A 14,863-nucleotide genomic window follows, 5' to 3' on the forward strand; every position below is an offset into this window, starting at 1 on the left:
ATCATAATCTCAACGGCCGAACTGGAACGTCCGAACAGTTTACATCCTTGTTTCCGCCTCACTGTAATAAGCACTCGAGCCCTAACAATCATTCACATATACATTTGTCTTAGCATCAACAGATAAGCGGAATTTCTCGAAAATCAAATAAGTTTACTAAGTAATATACATATTTTACTTACTCTTCGATTTCCATACATCTGCAATTTTGTCCAGTTCGACTAGAGATATCATTGCTGCAATAATGACGGATGCCAATGTTGCCTTTGGAATGTAGTAAAAGGTTTGAGTGAGGAACGCTAATGCCAATAAAACCATTGTTCCCGTTACTATGCCGCCTAAAGGTGTTTTAACGCCGCTAGCGTTATTTATAGCTGTTCTCGTAAAGGATCCCGTGACAGGCATTGATGATACAAAGCTTCCCATTATGTTGCACATACCAAGAGCTATCATTTCCTGCGATGCATTAACAACTTTACCTTTAGCTATTAAAAACAAGGATCGAGTTTTTTATTTCGCTCGGAAAATAACCGTTATTTTTTCATGCTTTTCTTTTTGCTCAGAAACTTTTATTATTTTAATTTACAGCGATTATAAAGACCATCCTACACTACGGAGTCCTTGTTTGGTGGACGGCCACTCAAAAAGGAACGTACCTCAAAAAATTAGAGCGGGTATATAGGCTTGGCATAACGGGAACCCTGAAAACAAACTCAACGGCTGAGCTGGATGCAATTCTGCACATGGAAGGAGTAGGGTCTGCGGTATGATACGGAAATAAACCATTCCTACAAGCTGCCAAATAACTAGTATTTTTCAAGCGGAATTAGTAGCCGTGACTAAAGCAGTAGCAGCACTGGAGGAAAACAGCTTAAACTGGGGTCACGTCAATTTTTACATTGATAGCCAAGCAGCAATTAAGGCTATAATCTCTGATAGCACAACATCTAAAACTGTGTTAGAGTGTAAGCAATCCTTGGAAAGAACCGGAATATGCATAAATATAAATCTATATTGGGTCCCTTGGCATACGGGAATATATAGAAATGAAACAGCGGATGAACTAGCTAAAAAGGGCGCATAGCTCAAAGCTTTTGATGTAGACCTTCCAATCAGTTTGGCGAGATTAAAAGAAGGCGAGAAGTTCAAATGATCGACCAAGCAGGAAAGGCGTGGAACCAAGGGAGGGGCTGAAAAATGCCGAAGATCATGGGCAGATCTTACAACCTTGGATAAGCAAAGTTACTCTTATCATTGTAAATAGAGAACAGTAGGTTTATGCTGGGTATTCTGACTGGACACTACCTTCTGACGTCAATTTATTTTAAACTAGGTCTTGTCAGTGTTAGCAGATGTAGAAAGCTTAGGTTAGAGGAGGAAACGATGGAGTGGATGTGCTCGCAAGACTAAGACTTCGGAGTGGCACAGATATCAAATCTAGAAGCAGAAAGTAGAATAGATCCTAGAAAGAAAACATTTTTTTTTAACATTTCTTAACAATGGGGGAAAATAACCTTGACTGATAAAAAAATCGATCAAAAACGAATGAAAATTTGAAGGACATTTTCCGATTGGATTAGGTGGCCATGTCTAACGAATTATTTTTGGTCTAAGAAACGATTTTTACGAACCAATTTTATTTGCATCCTTTATCCAATTTTAAAAGATAACTGTAATTTCTTGTCTTATTTTTTTATAAGTTTCGAGTGTGATAACAGTTTATGACTTTTGATTATTGCCTACAAAACTACAAAACGACCCTTCCTAGTTTACCTACACAATCAAAAGACTCGAAGTATACACAAAGGCTTATACACTCAGAGAAAAACGTCGTTCTAAAATCCAGTACCACCGGACTCAATTCAAGCTTTTCATGTTCTTACTTTTTGGTTCTTGAAAAAGGAACGCCCAGTTCTTAAAACAACAACCTTGTGCTTGAACTGACACCATTTTCTTGAAAAGAGAACGGCTGGTCTTAAAATATGAACAAATGTTTTAATAATGAGAACAATGTCCTTAAATTAAGCCAAAGAAAAAAAAACGGGACAATTCGTGTGCACTACAATGTTAAATACAACATTTAGCACTAACTACCAAGCAGTTGCAGTGGCCCAGCGGCTATGATGTTGCGCTTGCGATCGTGTGGCGCGAGTTCGATCACCGTCAAACTATGAATTTTTTTAAAACAATTTTTTTATATTCTATTTTTTTAACTCTTATTTTTCGTTCAGTTCCATTCGCATATGCACAGGTAATTCTCAAACTTGTTATGACATGTTTTAAGTATATATGCAGATTACATCTTCAAATAAAAGTAATTTCTCAATAAGAGAAATGAATGAGAAAATGCTTATTAAGTATTTTTTCTTAAACTTTTGAATTTTAATAACAATTTTTTTGTTATAAATATCTTTTATTTATAACAAAAAAGTTATTATTAATAAATAAATGTATTTAAAAAAATACTTTCTCCTCCCACCAAAAATCAAGCACAAACCGTTCTTAAATTGAGACCGAAAAATGTTAAATCGACCCCAAATCGTTCTCGAAGCGTGAGAACGAAAAATCCTAAATCAAGCCCAAGTAGTGGTTGAAATGAGCACAGAAGTTTCACACATCAATACCAAACTGGTCATAAAGAACGAACGGCGTGCTTGGAAAAACTGTTCTTAAAACAAGCCCATCGGTCACAAGTTAAGAAAAAACGTACTTAACAGACTTTTGTCAACGAATGTTCTTAATTTTGAACTTGTTTCGTTCGTTTTAGAACGATTTTTTCTCTGAGTGTACATAGATATATAGTTGTTTAATTTTCTTATTTACTATCATTCCTACTTACTTGCACGTAAGAATTATCAGCATCATCAATAATTGGTGCTTAACGGTCTAAATGACTGACAGTTGCGTAGCAGATCAAGCCAGTCATCGCTGTTTCATAACACATAACTGACATCAATTGGGAGCACCACCTCTTCTTCCACCTGTTTCTCCCAACTCAGTGAAGGTTTCCTACCTAAGTTGCCAAATACAGGTGTGGAAGAAATGCATTCATTTACGTAGCATAACATTTCTTTTTATTCTTGTCATATGTATGTAAGTAAATTACAAGCATTAAATTTCCTTCGATACACACCATAAGGACGGGTATGACGGTAGACTTATAGACCATAATTTTTGTTCGTCGAGGGAGGATTTAAATTTCCAATTGCCTACTCAATTCAAAATAGCGCTTGAAGACAGATAAAGTCCTTCAAAGAGTCCGGACATTACATCTTGCCTGAAATCTTAGTCCTTAAAAGACTTGCCATGTTCGCCATTAGAAAAGAGATATCACATCCGGGGCTTGCTAACTAGTTTTTTCATAGGCAAGGGATTTTATGTGCCGCGTCTGAAGTACGGACTTTAAATTCTGTTGCCTCCTATGACAAGCATCTCTAACAGCTGTTATATTCTAAGCCCCCTCTGTTACGTTAAGGTCACATTATAGTAATTGGATACCATAGACCTTTTAGAACATTTAGGCGAAGTTTCCTTTTCCAATTAGTGATACGAGTCTTTTTTTCATAAAGATTTATGGAGACCTATGTTTTCTATGCCGATTTCAAACGATAAAAGCTTAAGGAGTGGCATTATATCTGTAGCAATTTGAAAAAACAACCTAATTCGAGTTAGGATAAAAGTGATGTTCCGGCTTCATAACAGAAATCCGTTACAGATCTCCCTGCGTTACTTACTCATAACCATAGCGCCAAATGGCTGCTACAAAATATGGGAAGTTACAATGGTGAATTGTGGCTAGCTTTTCAGATAAAGGTCTATGTGTCACCATTATCCTAACTCGAATTAGGTTGTTTTTTCAAATTGCCACAGATATTATGGAAAGCTTTTCATTGCAGACTACACTCGGAGGGTATGACAGATGACTTCCGAGAGGCGACCCCGCTTAAAAAACTTTTTCGAAAGTGTTTTGATGTTAATTCTTCCATTGACCGAACTAAGGACCTTGTAGGCCGGCATCCTACCTGTATACCACGTCTACCATATCGCAAGAATACCAATATATAACAAAATAAAACAATAAATCTTACCAACTGTATCAGAAATTATCGAAGTTTTTACCGATAAGCATTACAAATAACTACAAGAAATGCGTATGTCAACCACAATATTACACAATACTGTGTTGAGCACAACAACTTAGCATGTATTGTAGGGGTTCGGCGGCCACCGTGGTGTGATGGTAGCGTGCTCCGCCTACAACACCGAGGATCCTGGGTTCACGCCCCGGGCAAAGCAACATCAAAATTTTAAAAATAAGGTTTTTCAATTAGAAGAAAATTTTTCCAAGCGGGGTCGCCTCGGCAGTGTTTGGCAAGCACTCAGAGTGTATTTCTGCCATGAAAAGCTCTCAGTGAAAACTCATATGCCTAGCAGATGCCGTTCGGAGTCGGCATAAAACAAATAGGTCCCCTCCCGGCAATTTGTAGGAAAAATGAAAAAGGAGCACGACACAAATTGGAAGAGATGCTCGGCCTAAAATATCTTCGGAGGTTATCGCGCCTTACATTTATTTTCTTTTTAGGGGTTCATATATATTTATATAAACCTAGACTTTGTCTAGAAACCTAAAAATAATCAATAAAATTTATAAATGTTGAAAACTGCATCTGAGATTATAAACATTTAAGCCGATATACATAGAAATCATAGGGCTGGTCATTTCGTGACCTTAAGAACAAGTGTGTAAGTTTTTATTAACGTAAAAAAAGGGAGAAGGGGAGCTGTACGAGCTATACGCAGACATCAACATAGTCCAGCGAATTAAAACGCAGCGGCTGCGCTGGCAGAGGTAGAGGCCGGCCCCACTCCGTTGGAAGGACCAGGTGGAAAACGATTTAAACTCCCTTGGTGTGACCAATTGGCGCCGGTTGGCGGAGCGAAGGAGCGACTGGCGCGCCTTGTTGGACGGCCATAACCGTTTAGACGGTTAAGCGCCAATTCAGTAAGTAAGTAACAGAAGGGATAGTCGTAGTAATTTACTTAATTTTAGTTTTTGTAAAACAAGGTCCATTATTTTGCAAATTTTTTGGGCTCACTTAAAGCAAATATATATACATGTTTGTTATGAGAATTTTAACAAAAAACTTACAGAAAGTTTTGGCTATAGCCACTATTTCAAGTATTGAAACTAATGGTATTGAAGCCAACGAAGAGCCTATTGTTTGTATCATGTCTGTGAAATATACTTCTTCTTCGTCAATGTGAGTTCTAAATGGAGGTGGACGAAAAAATGGCAGCCCTGCTGTAATGTTGCCAGTAATTCTGAACGGCTCAGACCCATCTCGACTTAGCAGATATGCCAATAAAGTTCCAAATATTACCACCATGCTATTTCGAGATAGAGAAATGTATTTCCAAATTGTTCTATTCCCATAATGAATATTTTTTGTTTTCTAAAAAGAAATGCAATGTTACTCATTTAATAAATCGTCACTTCATACCTATGTATGTATGTACGTATGTATATAGCACTAGCATATTTTCGTATATTTTTTCTTCGATTTTGTGTCTTCCTTAACCCTAATACGGTTACAGTGCAAAAAACTAACTAATAAGGAAAATACAAACTACCGCATTAAAAACATACGAGCCAGTTTTTATGTTCCCGTCAGTTACTTATTAGGAGACATAGCCGCTGTTCCGGATTCTTTTAGCTTTTGGGAAGAACTGTTCTCCCAAAGCGACACAGCATTTGGAAACTATTTCGATAGGAATAAAAGTTACTAAAGTCATAAGACGAAAAGTTTCGACAAAGATACTATTTTTGTATCACGAAAGTAACTAATTCGATAGGATATTTTGGGAGATGAAATTGGCAAAGAAAATCCATACTGATTTGAGAAAATCTTGCGGCGATAGTGGATAGAAACATAGGAAGGTATTTAAGAGGCAAAGAGAGATACCTTCGCAAATGTCTTGTCAAAGCTGGGTTGACAGAAAGCGTCTCTGGGAAGTCAAGTAATTCAAAAATGCAAATGAATTGGTGCCTCATAAATAAAAGTGCGAAAGTATGTTCTTGTGAATAAATAGATTAGAGAAAATTTTCGGGTTTTGCTCAACCTTTTCAATGTTTATCTAACTATTAAAAATAATTCAGAAATTATTGAAATAAAGGGAGAATCAAAACGTAACAGCTACATATCGCGTCGTATAATGTGCATGAACCTTAAGTACAAGAATTTGAAATTTGCTATGGCTAAGGATGCTGGCACATTCTACAAGTGAAATTATTTTTCCCACTCGTTGGTAACTTTTCTAACATTTTTCGCAGTTAAAACTGCAATATAACAATTGAATACGACACAGAATATTGCAACGAATTTTGAGAAATTCCGCTTATTTGAAACCTTCTGCTAACGTTCGAATCGCTAAACTATTGAATAAATCCCTCCAATATTCAGTATTGCAAACTGGTATTTATTTGTTTACTTTGGAAGTAGTACTTCGCAATTATACTTCACAACCAATAGCGTGCTTAAATTAAAACTGATTAATCATTCCTCAGCTTGCGCTGCTTTTATACTCTCTGTTGCCTCGTCCGCATATTTCTACTAAGGTCTAGACGTTTTGCCTTCTAGAACTGTTGTATCTCCTGCTTCGTAATTGAGCTATATGCGTGTGTATGTGTGAGTAACATTTCGGCTGAAGACTACATGTGAGTGAGTGAGTTATCTCTTCGTCGCCCTCTATGCAGAGCTGGGTAGTAATGATTACTTTAGGTAATCAATACCCGTCGATTCCCCATTACAAGTACTTGAGGAAAGTAATCAATTCCTTTCCTCCACAGCAAAGTAATTGATTACATTTCAATTCCTCAAAAAAAAACAAAAAAATACTTTGCCCAAATGTAATTTCTGCCCAAGTACTTTCGAAAGGAATTGCAAATGTAATTGAAAATTTTCCAATTACATTACAAGGAATGGAAAAAGTACTTTCGAATTTCCCATTCCTCAAAAGAATTGCAAAAGTAATTGAAAAATTCTTAGTGTAAAAAATATTTTTGCGATTCAAGCGGTGATTTTATGAGGCCATAGTAGCTTTTTGGACCATAAGAAAATGTTTTTAAAACACAAGCACTGCCTTCAATGACTTGCAATTCATTTCTTCTCGCCATATATGAGGTAAGATGGTATCATCGTAGTTTAGATTGCTGTTGAGTATCCGGCCAATTGCTTTGTACGTGGCTAGCATCGTTTCTTCGTCTTTTCCCTAAGTGCTACTGGCTAGCGACTTGAGGATTTTGTTGCGGATTTGTACTTTAGATACAACTTCGATGGCATACGTCTTGAAGGTGAGAGTGTGATCGAATGTTACTCCTAAGATATTTTAATGGCTGACAATCGGTAACGAAACAATCGACGTGAACGTTCAATATTCCACGTCGCAAAACAGCGACCGGCTTATCTGAACCTAATAATTTGAAGTTTATCTTTTTATACAAAGGGGAAAGGGTGACTCTTCTATGGCTTGGAGTATAGTACCGTGGTTGACTGTGTCAAAAGCTTTTGACAGTGCTGGTAGTGCTATGTATTTTGCGTAATCCATGCTGATGAGTGGGTAGGCGAATATTCGCACTAAACTGACAGGGCAGGAAGGTTTCCAATGTCTTCGCTACTCGCGAACGGAGTGATACCGGTCGTTATAACTCACTTTGGTTAGCCGGTTTCCCAGGCTTGAAAACGTGCGTCAGGTAGCTTTCTCGCTCAGCGCCAAGATGTTTTAGCATTGGCATGACTACTCCGATTGGACCTATTGATTTAGAAGGTTTGGCTTTTTTCATGGCTTCTTCAACTTCTGTGGGGTGATTGTAACGGGTCACACGTCGTGTTTGTGTCTATGTTCCCCTCATCTGGGGAATTAAAAATTCCGGGCATTAAAAATTGCCGGCAAAAACCGCTCACGCATGTCTTTGAGTCACCAGAGTTGTATCGCCAAAGGCGATGGATAAATTACACAGGCCGACAAAATTTAACCAACATTCAGATCCAGATACCGAACTATATATTTTCGAAGGTTTATGATGCGCTGAATCCAAATCTGGCCTCAGAATTGCTCTATCAGCTCTAGTTTTCGGTATATTCTAACCTAAAAGTGCAAAAACACCGTTTTTGCCCATATTTCAGGTTATGTAGTCTTGCAGATTGTAACGTAGCAAATGCTACGCCACAATATCTATTTCCTATTTAGCGCCCACCCCTAACATCATATTTTCCATTTACTGCCCACCCCTAGTAGTGTATGTACCGACATACATATATACATACATACCGGCCCAACAACCATCGCGCAAGCACAAGGCAAGCCAGCGATGGTGAACGCACAATGCTTGGGAATTTTCATTCGTGGCGCGCTAGTGGCGGGGCGGATTTCCCCACTACCCTGGCAGACTGTCCGAGCCAATATAAATACATTGTAGGGGCTCCCTTTGGGTCGACGGGGGGTAAAGTTACAAGGTCGGTTCTGCCGATGGTACTGCCCCCAGGCCTATTGGGCAGCCTTACCCATATTCCATGGACTCCCTTTGGGTCGAGGGGGGGGTAAAGTTACAAGGTCGGTTCTGCCGATGGTACTTCCCCTCCCGGCCTATTGGGCAACCCTAATATTTTGTTATCATCTCCTCTGAATAAGACGGGGCTCACCCCCCTAATACTCAGAGGAAGGGTAATGCACGGATATACAGCTCAGGTAAGAGTGGAACACTTCCCAACGCCTGCGGCGGGACAAACTCCCCTACTACCCTAGCCGAATACCCGAGCAAATATATTGTAGTTAGTTAGACTAGCCTCATACTAATATCGAAACTTCGCCGTAGGTACAACATCATCGCCATCCCGATCCTTGGACATCCCATCCCGAAGTCTAGCCACCACCGTCGTCATAGCTATTTGGTGAGAACTACCGGCATTCAAAACTCTCTCTCTTCGGGCGTGATCATCACTACCGCCGTTATCACCCCTTGGCGAGAGCCACCGTCATTCACCGTCGTCTTCACCACCTGAGCCACTGCTAGCTAGCACTATATCTCTCTCTGGGAGAGCCGTCGTCCTTGGATTAAAATATATTCTCAGTGACACTACCTAGGGAACATCTCTCTCTCTCTCTCTCTCTCCTGGATTCAAGGTTGTGGATATTTTAGCCTGAGAGCCGCGTGTGTGTGTGTTCGAAATCAAAACACTAATTTACTGTGTATTTATTTAGGGGGGTGGGGTGGGGGGCAAGTGGGACCTCCATCCGACTCTGGATTGACTTGAGCATACCTCAGCCTGTGAACAAACCCACCTCATAAGATGTTTTCATTCACCAAAATTAAAGGATTGCATCTTTAAATACAAATCTTCTTCTTTCAAATGGCGTTGGGTTTGCTCAAATATATTTCGCTGAGATATCGCATTTTGAAATGTTGTGGTGTGGTAGGGGTGGCCTCTACGGGTTAAACACTTTTAAGTTAGGATATCTCGAAAACCAGAGCTGATAGAGAAATTTTGAGGCCAGATTTCGATTCATAGCATCAAAATCCTTCGAAAATATATAGTCCGGTTTCTGGGTCTGAGATGCTGTCGGCCTGTTTTATCATTGTGTTTTTTTGGGTTAGATAAGGACTTTACAGAATCTTTTAATTAATTTTTAAACAAATATCAGGTGAGCTCGAATCATAGCGCTGAGCCTGGTGATATTGCAGCTCAATGGAAATCAATGTAAAGATCCCAATGTCCGATCCTGTATCGGTATATTCGGATTCTGATTCTGCAGAAGTCGCAGTGTATCCTTCGATTTCATCACGCATGGTATCCATACTTTAACTTTTGGTACCGTGGAGATTTCCGCTTTATCCACCACCTCGGACTGCGCCACAGCCACAGCAAGCTCGCGGACGCTATCATCTTCACACCAGGGCCTTACGTGGTTGTTCCCATATCATCTTAAGCATTAAGTAAATAAGCTCCCTTTCTACAGATCTCCACCTTTCTTCTACTCCGTTTTCAGTTGTTAGCTTTTCCAACACGGAGTTCATTGAATCAGCACAACTCTCGTTCCCCGGGTCCGACGCATCGCTTAACGCGTTTTTGTCGTTTTTGGCTTGTGACTCAATCCTCCCATTATCACCGTCCTTATTAGAATTAGATAATGAGTCTTTCATTCTCGTCGTATGACCACCTGCCCGACAGGGCGGGCTCAGCGGTTCAGTATTATGTACGGGGAATGAACCGTCCTCCTCAGCAGCGCCCCTTACTGTGGTAATGCCATAAATACTTCCCGAGTGGTCCGGTATCGAGAAGGCTTCGTTCGAATATATCCCCTGGCTGCAAATCATCCAAAAGCACAGTCCGAATAACGCCGTGAATTAGGAGGTTGGCAGTTCTTGTTCACCGACATTCCGCCGCCCTCCTATGAGGCGAAACGGCGTAGATCCCAGTCCTAAACCGCTGCGCCCCATAATCGGGCGTTATGGTGTTCAGCTAAGCCCTCACACAAACGGCAAGGTGCCTACCTTAGTGAGGGATATTAGAAGCATACTTCCAAACCCTTTTCCCATATAAAGCCAGGTAATTCATGCGAAAAATTTACAATTTCATCAACACAAATTGTTTTTTATTGAAATACATTTTACATCTGTGCCGAAATCCTGTTTTCTATATTGCATTTGTGAAATATGTAACAACAAAAAAAAAACGCCAGCTGAATGTATTAAAGAAAATTAAAAAGTATGCTGCTTTCCTATAGCCACCACCCTTTGATAGCGAAGGAAGGAAAGGAGATGCCCTTACTTATCTGTGAACTTTAAGAGGATAATGATTTTGTATTCATTGGTGTTTCCAAATACTTTCAGTTACCACTCACAAGAAAAATCTGATGAAATAATGAAAAGTGTGGCCTGAAAAGTCACCCACATCAACCGGAGTAAGATCCTATACACAAACTAACTTGTAGTTTTTCAATAACTTTCGCAATTCGAGGAATGGAATGGGAAATTCCAAACTACTTTTTCCATTCCTTGTAATATAATTGGAAAATTTTCAATTACAATTGCAATTCTTTTCGAAAGTACTGGGGCAGAAATTACATTTGAGCAAAATATTTTTTTTTTTTTTCAATTACAAACAAAAAATTTTTGTACTTGAGCCTCCAAAACGAAATTTTTTTGGTATTTTTTTTTTTTTTTTTTTTTGAGGAATTGAAATGTATGTAATCATTTCAATAAATATTTACTAACAGCTTAGTGATGCTAAAATTCGCTACCATTTTAAGAGGTGACACATACATATAATTAGTGTAGGGGTGAAACATAGACATATATTTTAGTTACATCTGAGTATAATGCGTAATGAAATTTAGTAGTACTAATTTTAAGTTCGACGCTTAGCAGTCCATATAAAGTTTAAGCGTAGACGCCTATAGATGTAAAAAAACACAGCTAATATGTTAGCAAGTATTTTTGTTGCATAGGGATAATCTTTATAACAGTGCTTCGCGAAATTTTGTATGTGAATGGCAAAATCGCAATAAACTTCAATTGCCAAGTCTGAAGTTCTTTCATATTTATAAAGCTTATGTTAAAAGCATCTCTATGAAAAATTTCACTGTGACGCGGCCTTTAGTTCCTACTTGGCGAGAGGCGATAGAAGTATCTGAAAATCATATCTGAAAATTGAACAAATACACACCTCGATTCGACATTTCTTTTGAAAGTGAACCGAAAGAATACGCAATAATTTTTGTGTTGTTTACATTGTTTTTTTGTAGAAAGATTTTGAAGAACAATAATTTGAAAAAAGTCAATAACATGTCAAACTCATTAATTTTGTGTGTTTAAATTTTAGCAATTGATTTTCAGATAGAATTTTGTCAGTATTTCAAGCAAAAATAATGAAGTTTCATATGTATATGTATAAATTATTATTTTTTGTTTTTTATATTATACATATCTGTGGCAATTTGAAAAAAACAACCTAATTCGAGTTAGGATAAAAGTGATATTCTGGCTTCATAACAGAAATCCGTTACAGATCTCCCTGTGTTACTTACTCATAGCCCTAGCGCTAAAATATAGGAAGTTACAATGGTGAATTGTAGCTAGCTTTTCAGATAAAGGTCTATCGCCATTATCCTAACTCGAATAAGGTTGTTTTTTTTTTTCAAATTGCTACAGATATTATTAACAACATTTGTGGCCGCTTTCTCAATCCACCGTTAACCCGAAATTAAAAAAAAAGGTACTTAAAATGTTAGGCCAATATATACGTTATATACATAGATGTTTGTGTGTGCGATTTTTATTGAAATAATTTAAAAAATGGTTATTCCAATTTCACACAAAAGTTTATGAAGCATTAAGACTTGTAATGCAATAACACAAATTTTAATTTCACACAGAGCCAATTGCTTCATGATTAAAACGCTACAAGGTATAAACGTTTTCTTCTGTTCCCTTCCGGTCGGCCATGACTTTCTGAGGTTTTTGCGCAATTTAGTGTTGGATTAACGTTACTTTGTATTCCCCAAAAGATTATAGACAAAATTTTGCAGACAACTTATTTTTTTGGAAATTTGTACGTAAAATGAAGCAGTCAAAACATATTACTTTTGTAGTACAAGTAAATACTGGCAAATAGAGCTGCCGAAAAAGTGAGGTTATGTTGTTGACATCACCTTGGAAAACTTTCTACATTTTCTATACTTTCTATGAAGGAAACTGGTCTAATTACTTCATTAGCTCCCTGTGTGAAATCGGTATTATTTGAATTTTCTTCTTTAGTAAATACCTTCATAACTAAGAGAAAAATAAGGCTGCATACACCAAGTAAAGAGTCATTTAAGCGTATCGACGTGACGTGCGTAAAAAAATGTTGCCAAGATGATGGTAAAAATTGATTTGACGGACCTTTAACAGTATAAAGTTATATAAATTAAATTTGATTATGGGTGATACAAATACACTTTGGGTGCACCAAGTATATGAGCAATATGGATTTAACAATCTGAATTTTCAGAGCTGCAATGTTTAACAACAACTTTTCGAATCGATTTTGAGTCGAAATATAAGTATACATAAAGAGGTTAATCAGCCCCCAAAAACATATACTGTGTAAATTCTCTGCTAACGCTAAAACTACATCGCCAAAAATTTAAAACAGTATATAGTGCACAGAAAAGTAAATTGTATGCTTTTCTACGCACTTGATACTCTTTTAGATATTTTTGGCGATGGAGTTTTGAGCCTTAGCAAATGTTGGAATTTGGGGCAGATCAAAGTACTGCCACAACAAAAGCAACTATAATTTAAACCGATCTTTTAAATTTTCATGCTAACCTCTTCAAACGGTGATACCAAGATCATACATTTTTATCTCGATTCTAGATGGTTGATTGATGTCGATAAAAGCTATCAGCAACAAAAATGAAATAGATTCCACCATGTCAGCCGGCCTTTCGTCTGCTAGCGATAGCTTCACCAACAATTAAAATACTTTTTCTATCTGTATGGAGGTTTTCTTTAATTTTTCTAGGGAATTTAATGTGTGGTTGATTCTTATATAAATTGTATGCCTCTACTCACTTTTCATTCCAAACAAATTGTTAACTTGGGCGCTTCCAATTGTAAAGGCTGCAGCCATTGTGAATCCCGTAATTACTGGTATGGAAATAAATCGCACAAGAACACCCAAGTTAAGAAGGCCCAGTAGCAATATAACGCAGCCAGCAATGAAAGATATAAATACGGCAAAATCTGGGGTGATAATTGCGTAGTCATGTACCATAAGTGCCATAATTGCTGTTGTGGCTAAATTTTAATTCAAAATTATTTATGTTCTATAACTTCAACTGCATATTTTTACCGATGGTGACATCTTTACAGGTTCCAAATATAATATAAGTAAAACAACCCATAAAGGCTGCATACAGCCCATATTGAGGCTGTAAGCCAGCCACAACGCCATAAGCAATCGCTTGGGGGATTGTTGTAAGACCGACTGTAAAGCCTGCAATAGCATCGCATAATAAAAATGATGCTTGGTATTTAGGTAACCAATTTAATACTGGAAATTTGTTTTTTAGGGTAGATACTTTGCATAATTTTTTTATGCCATTCAATACCGTTGATTGATTGCTCCGAAACTGTTGTGCAAATAAATTATCTGAAAAAGATTAAAAAAGAAACCACCAGTCTAATTAATTTATCGCTATAACAAAAACAACAACAACATAAAGAGTTGGTTTAGGTTTTCTAAACTTTTTCAAGCAATCATATTTGTGAAAGTTTATTACACTATAGAATTTCGTTTCTGTTTATCTTTATGAACTTTGTACTGATAAACTACACCTGAACATAATTTTTTTTTTGTAATTTTTCACGGTTTGGTCCCCTCCCCCCTCTAAATTAGAAAAGGCATACCAAAAATTTTAGTACTAGGTACGAATTCCATGAAAGTGGTCTTTTAAGCTTCCATAAACATCCTGACAGATTTCTACGAAACGTAGCGCAGTAAAAGTTTGACTGCCAGCTGCCAGTTTGAATTTGATAGTTTGATAATCTTACAAATCTCAACATTCCCTTCGAAGTCGTGAGTTGGTATAAAAATACTAATATAAATAAATAAAATATACCATCGAGAGGACTAAGGTAAATCTTCTCCTCCAATTGAGGGTGCTGGCTTTCTAAAGTATTTGGATGTCCGGTCACTTCAGTGGGTAGATGTAGTCCCGTCCTTCAGTTTGGGATCTTTAATTGGTTAGGTCACCACGCTACTTCTACATCTGCCGCTGCAGATATAAAAATGCTTTGATTTATAGCTCAAAGTTTCAG

At 37.7% G+C, this 14,863-nt stretch overlaps 1 protein-coding gene across 4 annotated transcripts in view; it reads right to left on the reverse strand.

Annotated features, from left to right (window-relative positions):
* The window catches only part of LOC137247235 (sodium-independent sulfate anion transporter), a 50,442-nt gene that overhangs the window by 15,685 nt on the left and 19,894 nt on the right, over positions 1 to 14,863 (reverse strand). For 3 of the 4 annotated variants that reach the window (XM_067778344.1, XM_067778343.1, XM_067778342.1), the window contains exons 2-6: positions 13,896 to 14,195; positions 13,616 to 13,840; positions 12,822 to 12,940; positions 5,150 to 5,453; positions 183 to 485 (exon numbers count right to left, since the gene is read on the reverse strand). In XM_067778344.1, the coding sequence (XP_067634445.1) occupies positions 183 to 485; positions 5,150 to 5,453; positions 12,822 to 12,940; positions 13,616 to 13,840; positions 13,896 to 14,195 (1,251 nt within the window). The remainder of the gene's footprint in view (positions 1 to 182; positions 486 to 5,149; positions 5,454 to 12,821; positions 12,941 to 13,615; positions 13,841 to 13,895; positions 14,196 to 14,863) is intronic. The other variant, XM_067778345.1, reaches the window with a different exon arrangement.

Source organism: Eurosta solidaginis, chromosome 3 (genome assembly GCF_040869045.1).
Source record: "Eurosta solidaginis isolate ZX-2024a chromosome 3, ASM4086904v1, whole genome shotgun sequence".
NCBI lineage: Eukaryota > Metazoa > Arthropoda > Insecta > Diptera > Tephritidae > Eurosta > Eurosta solidaginis.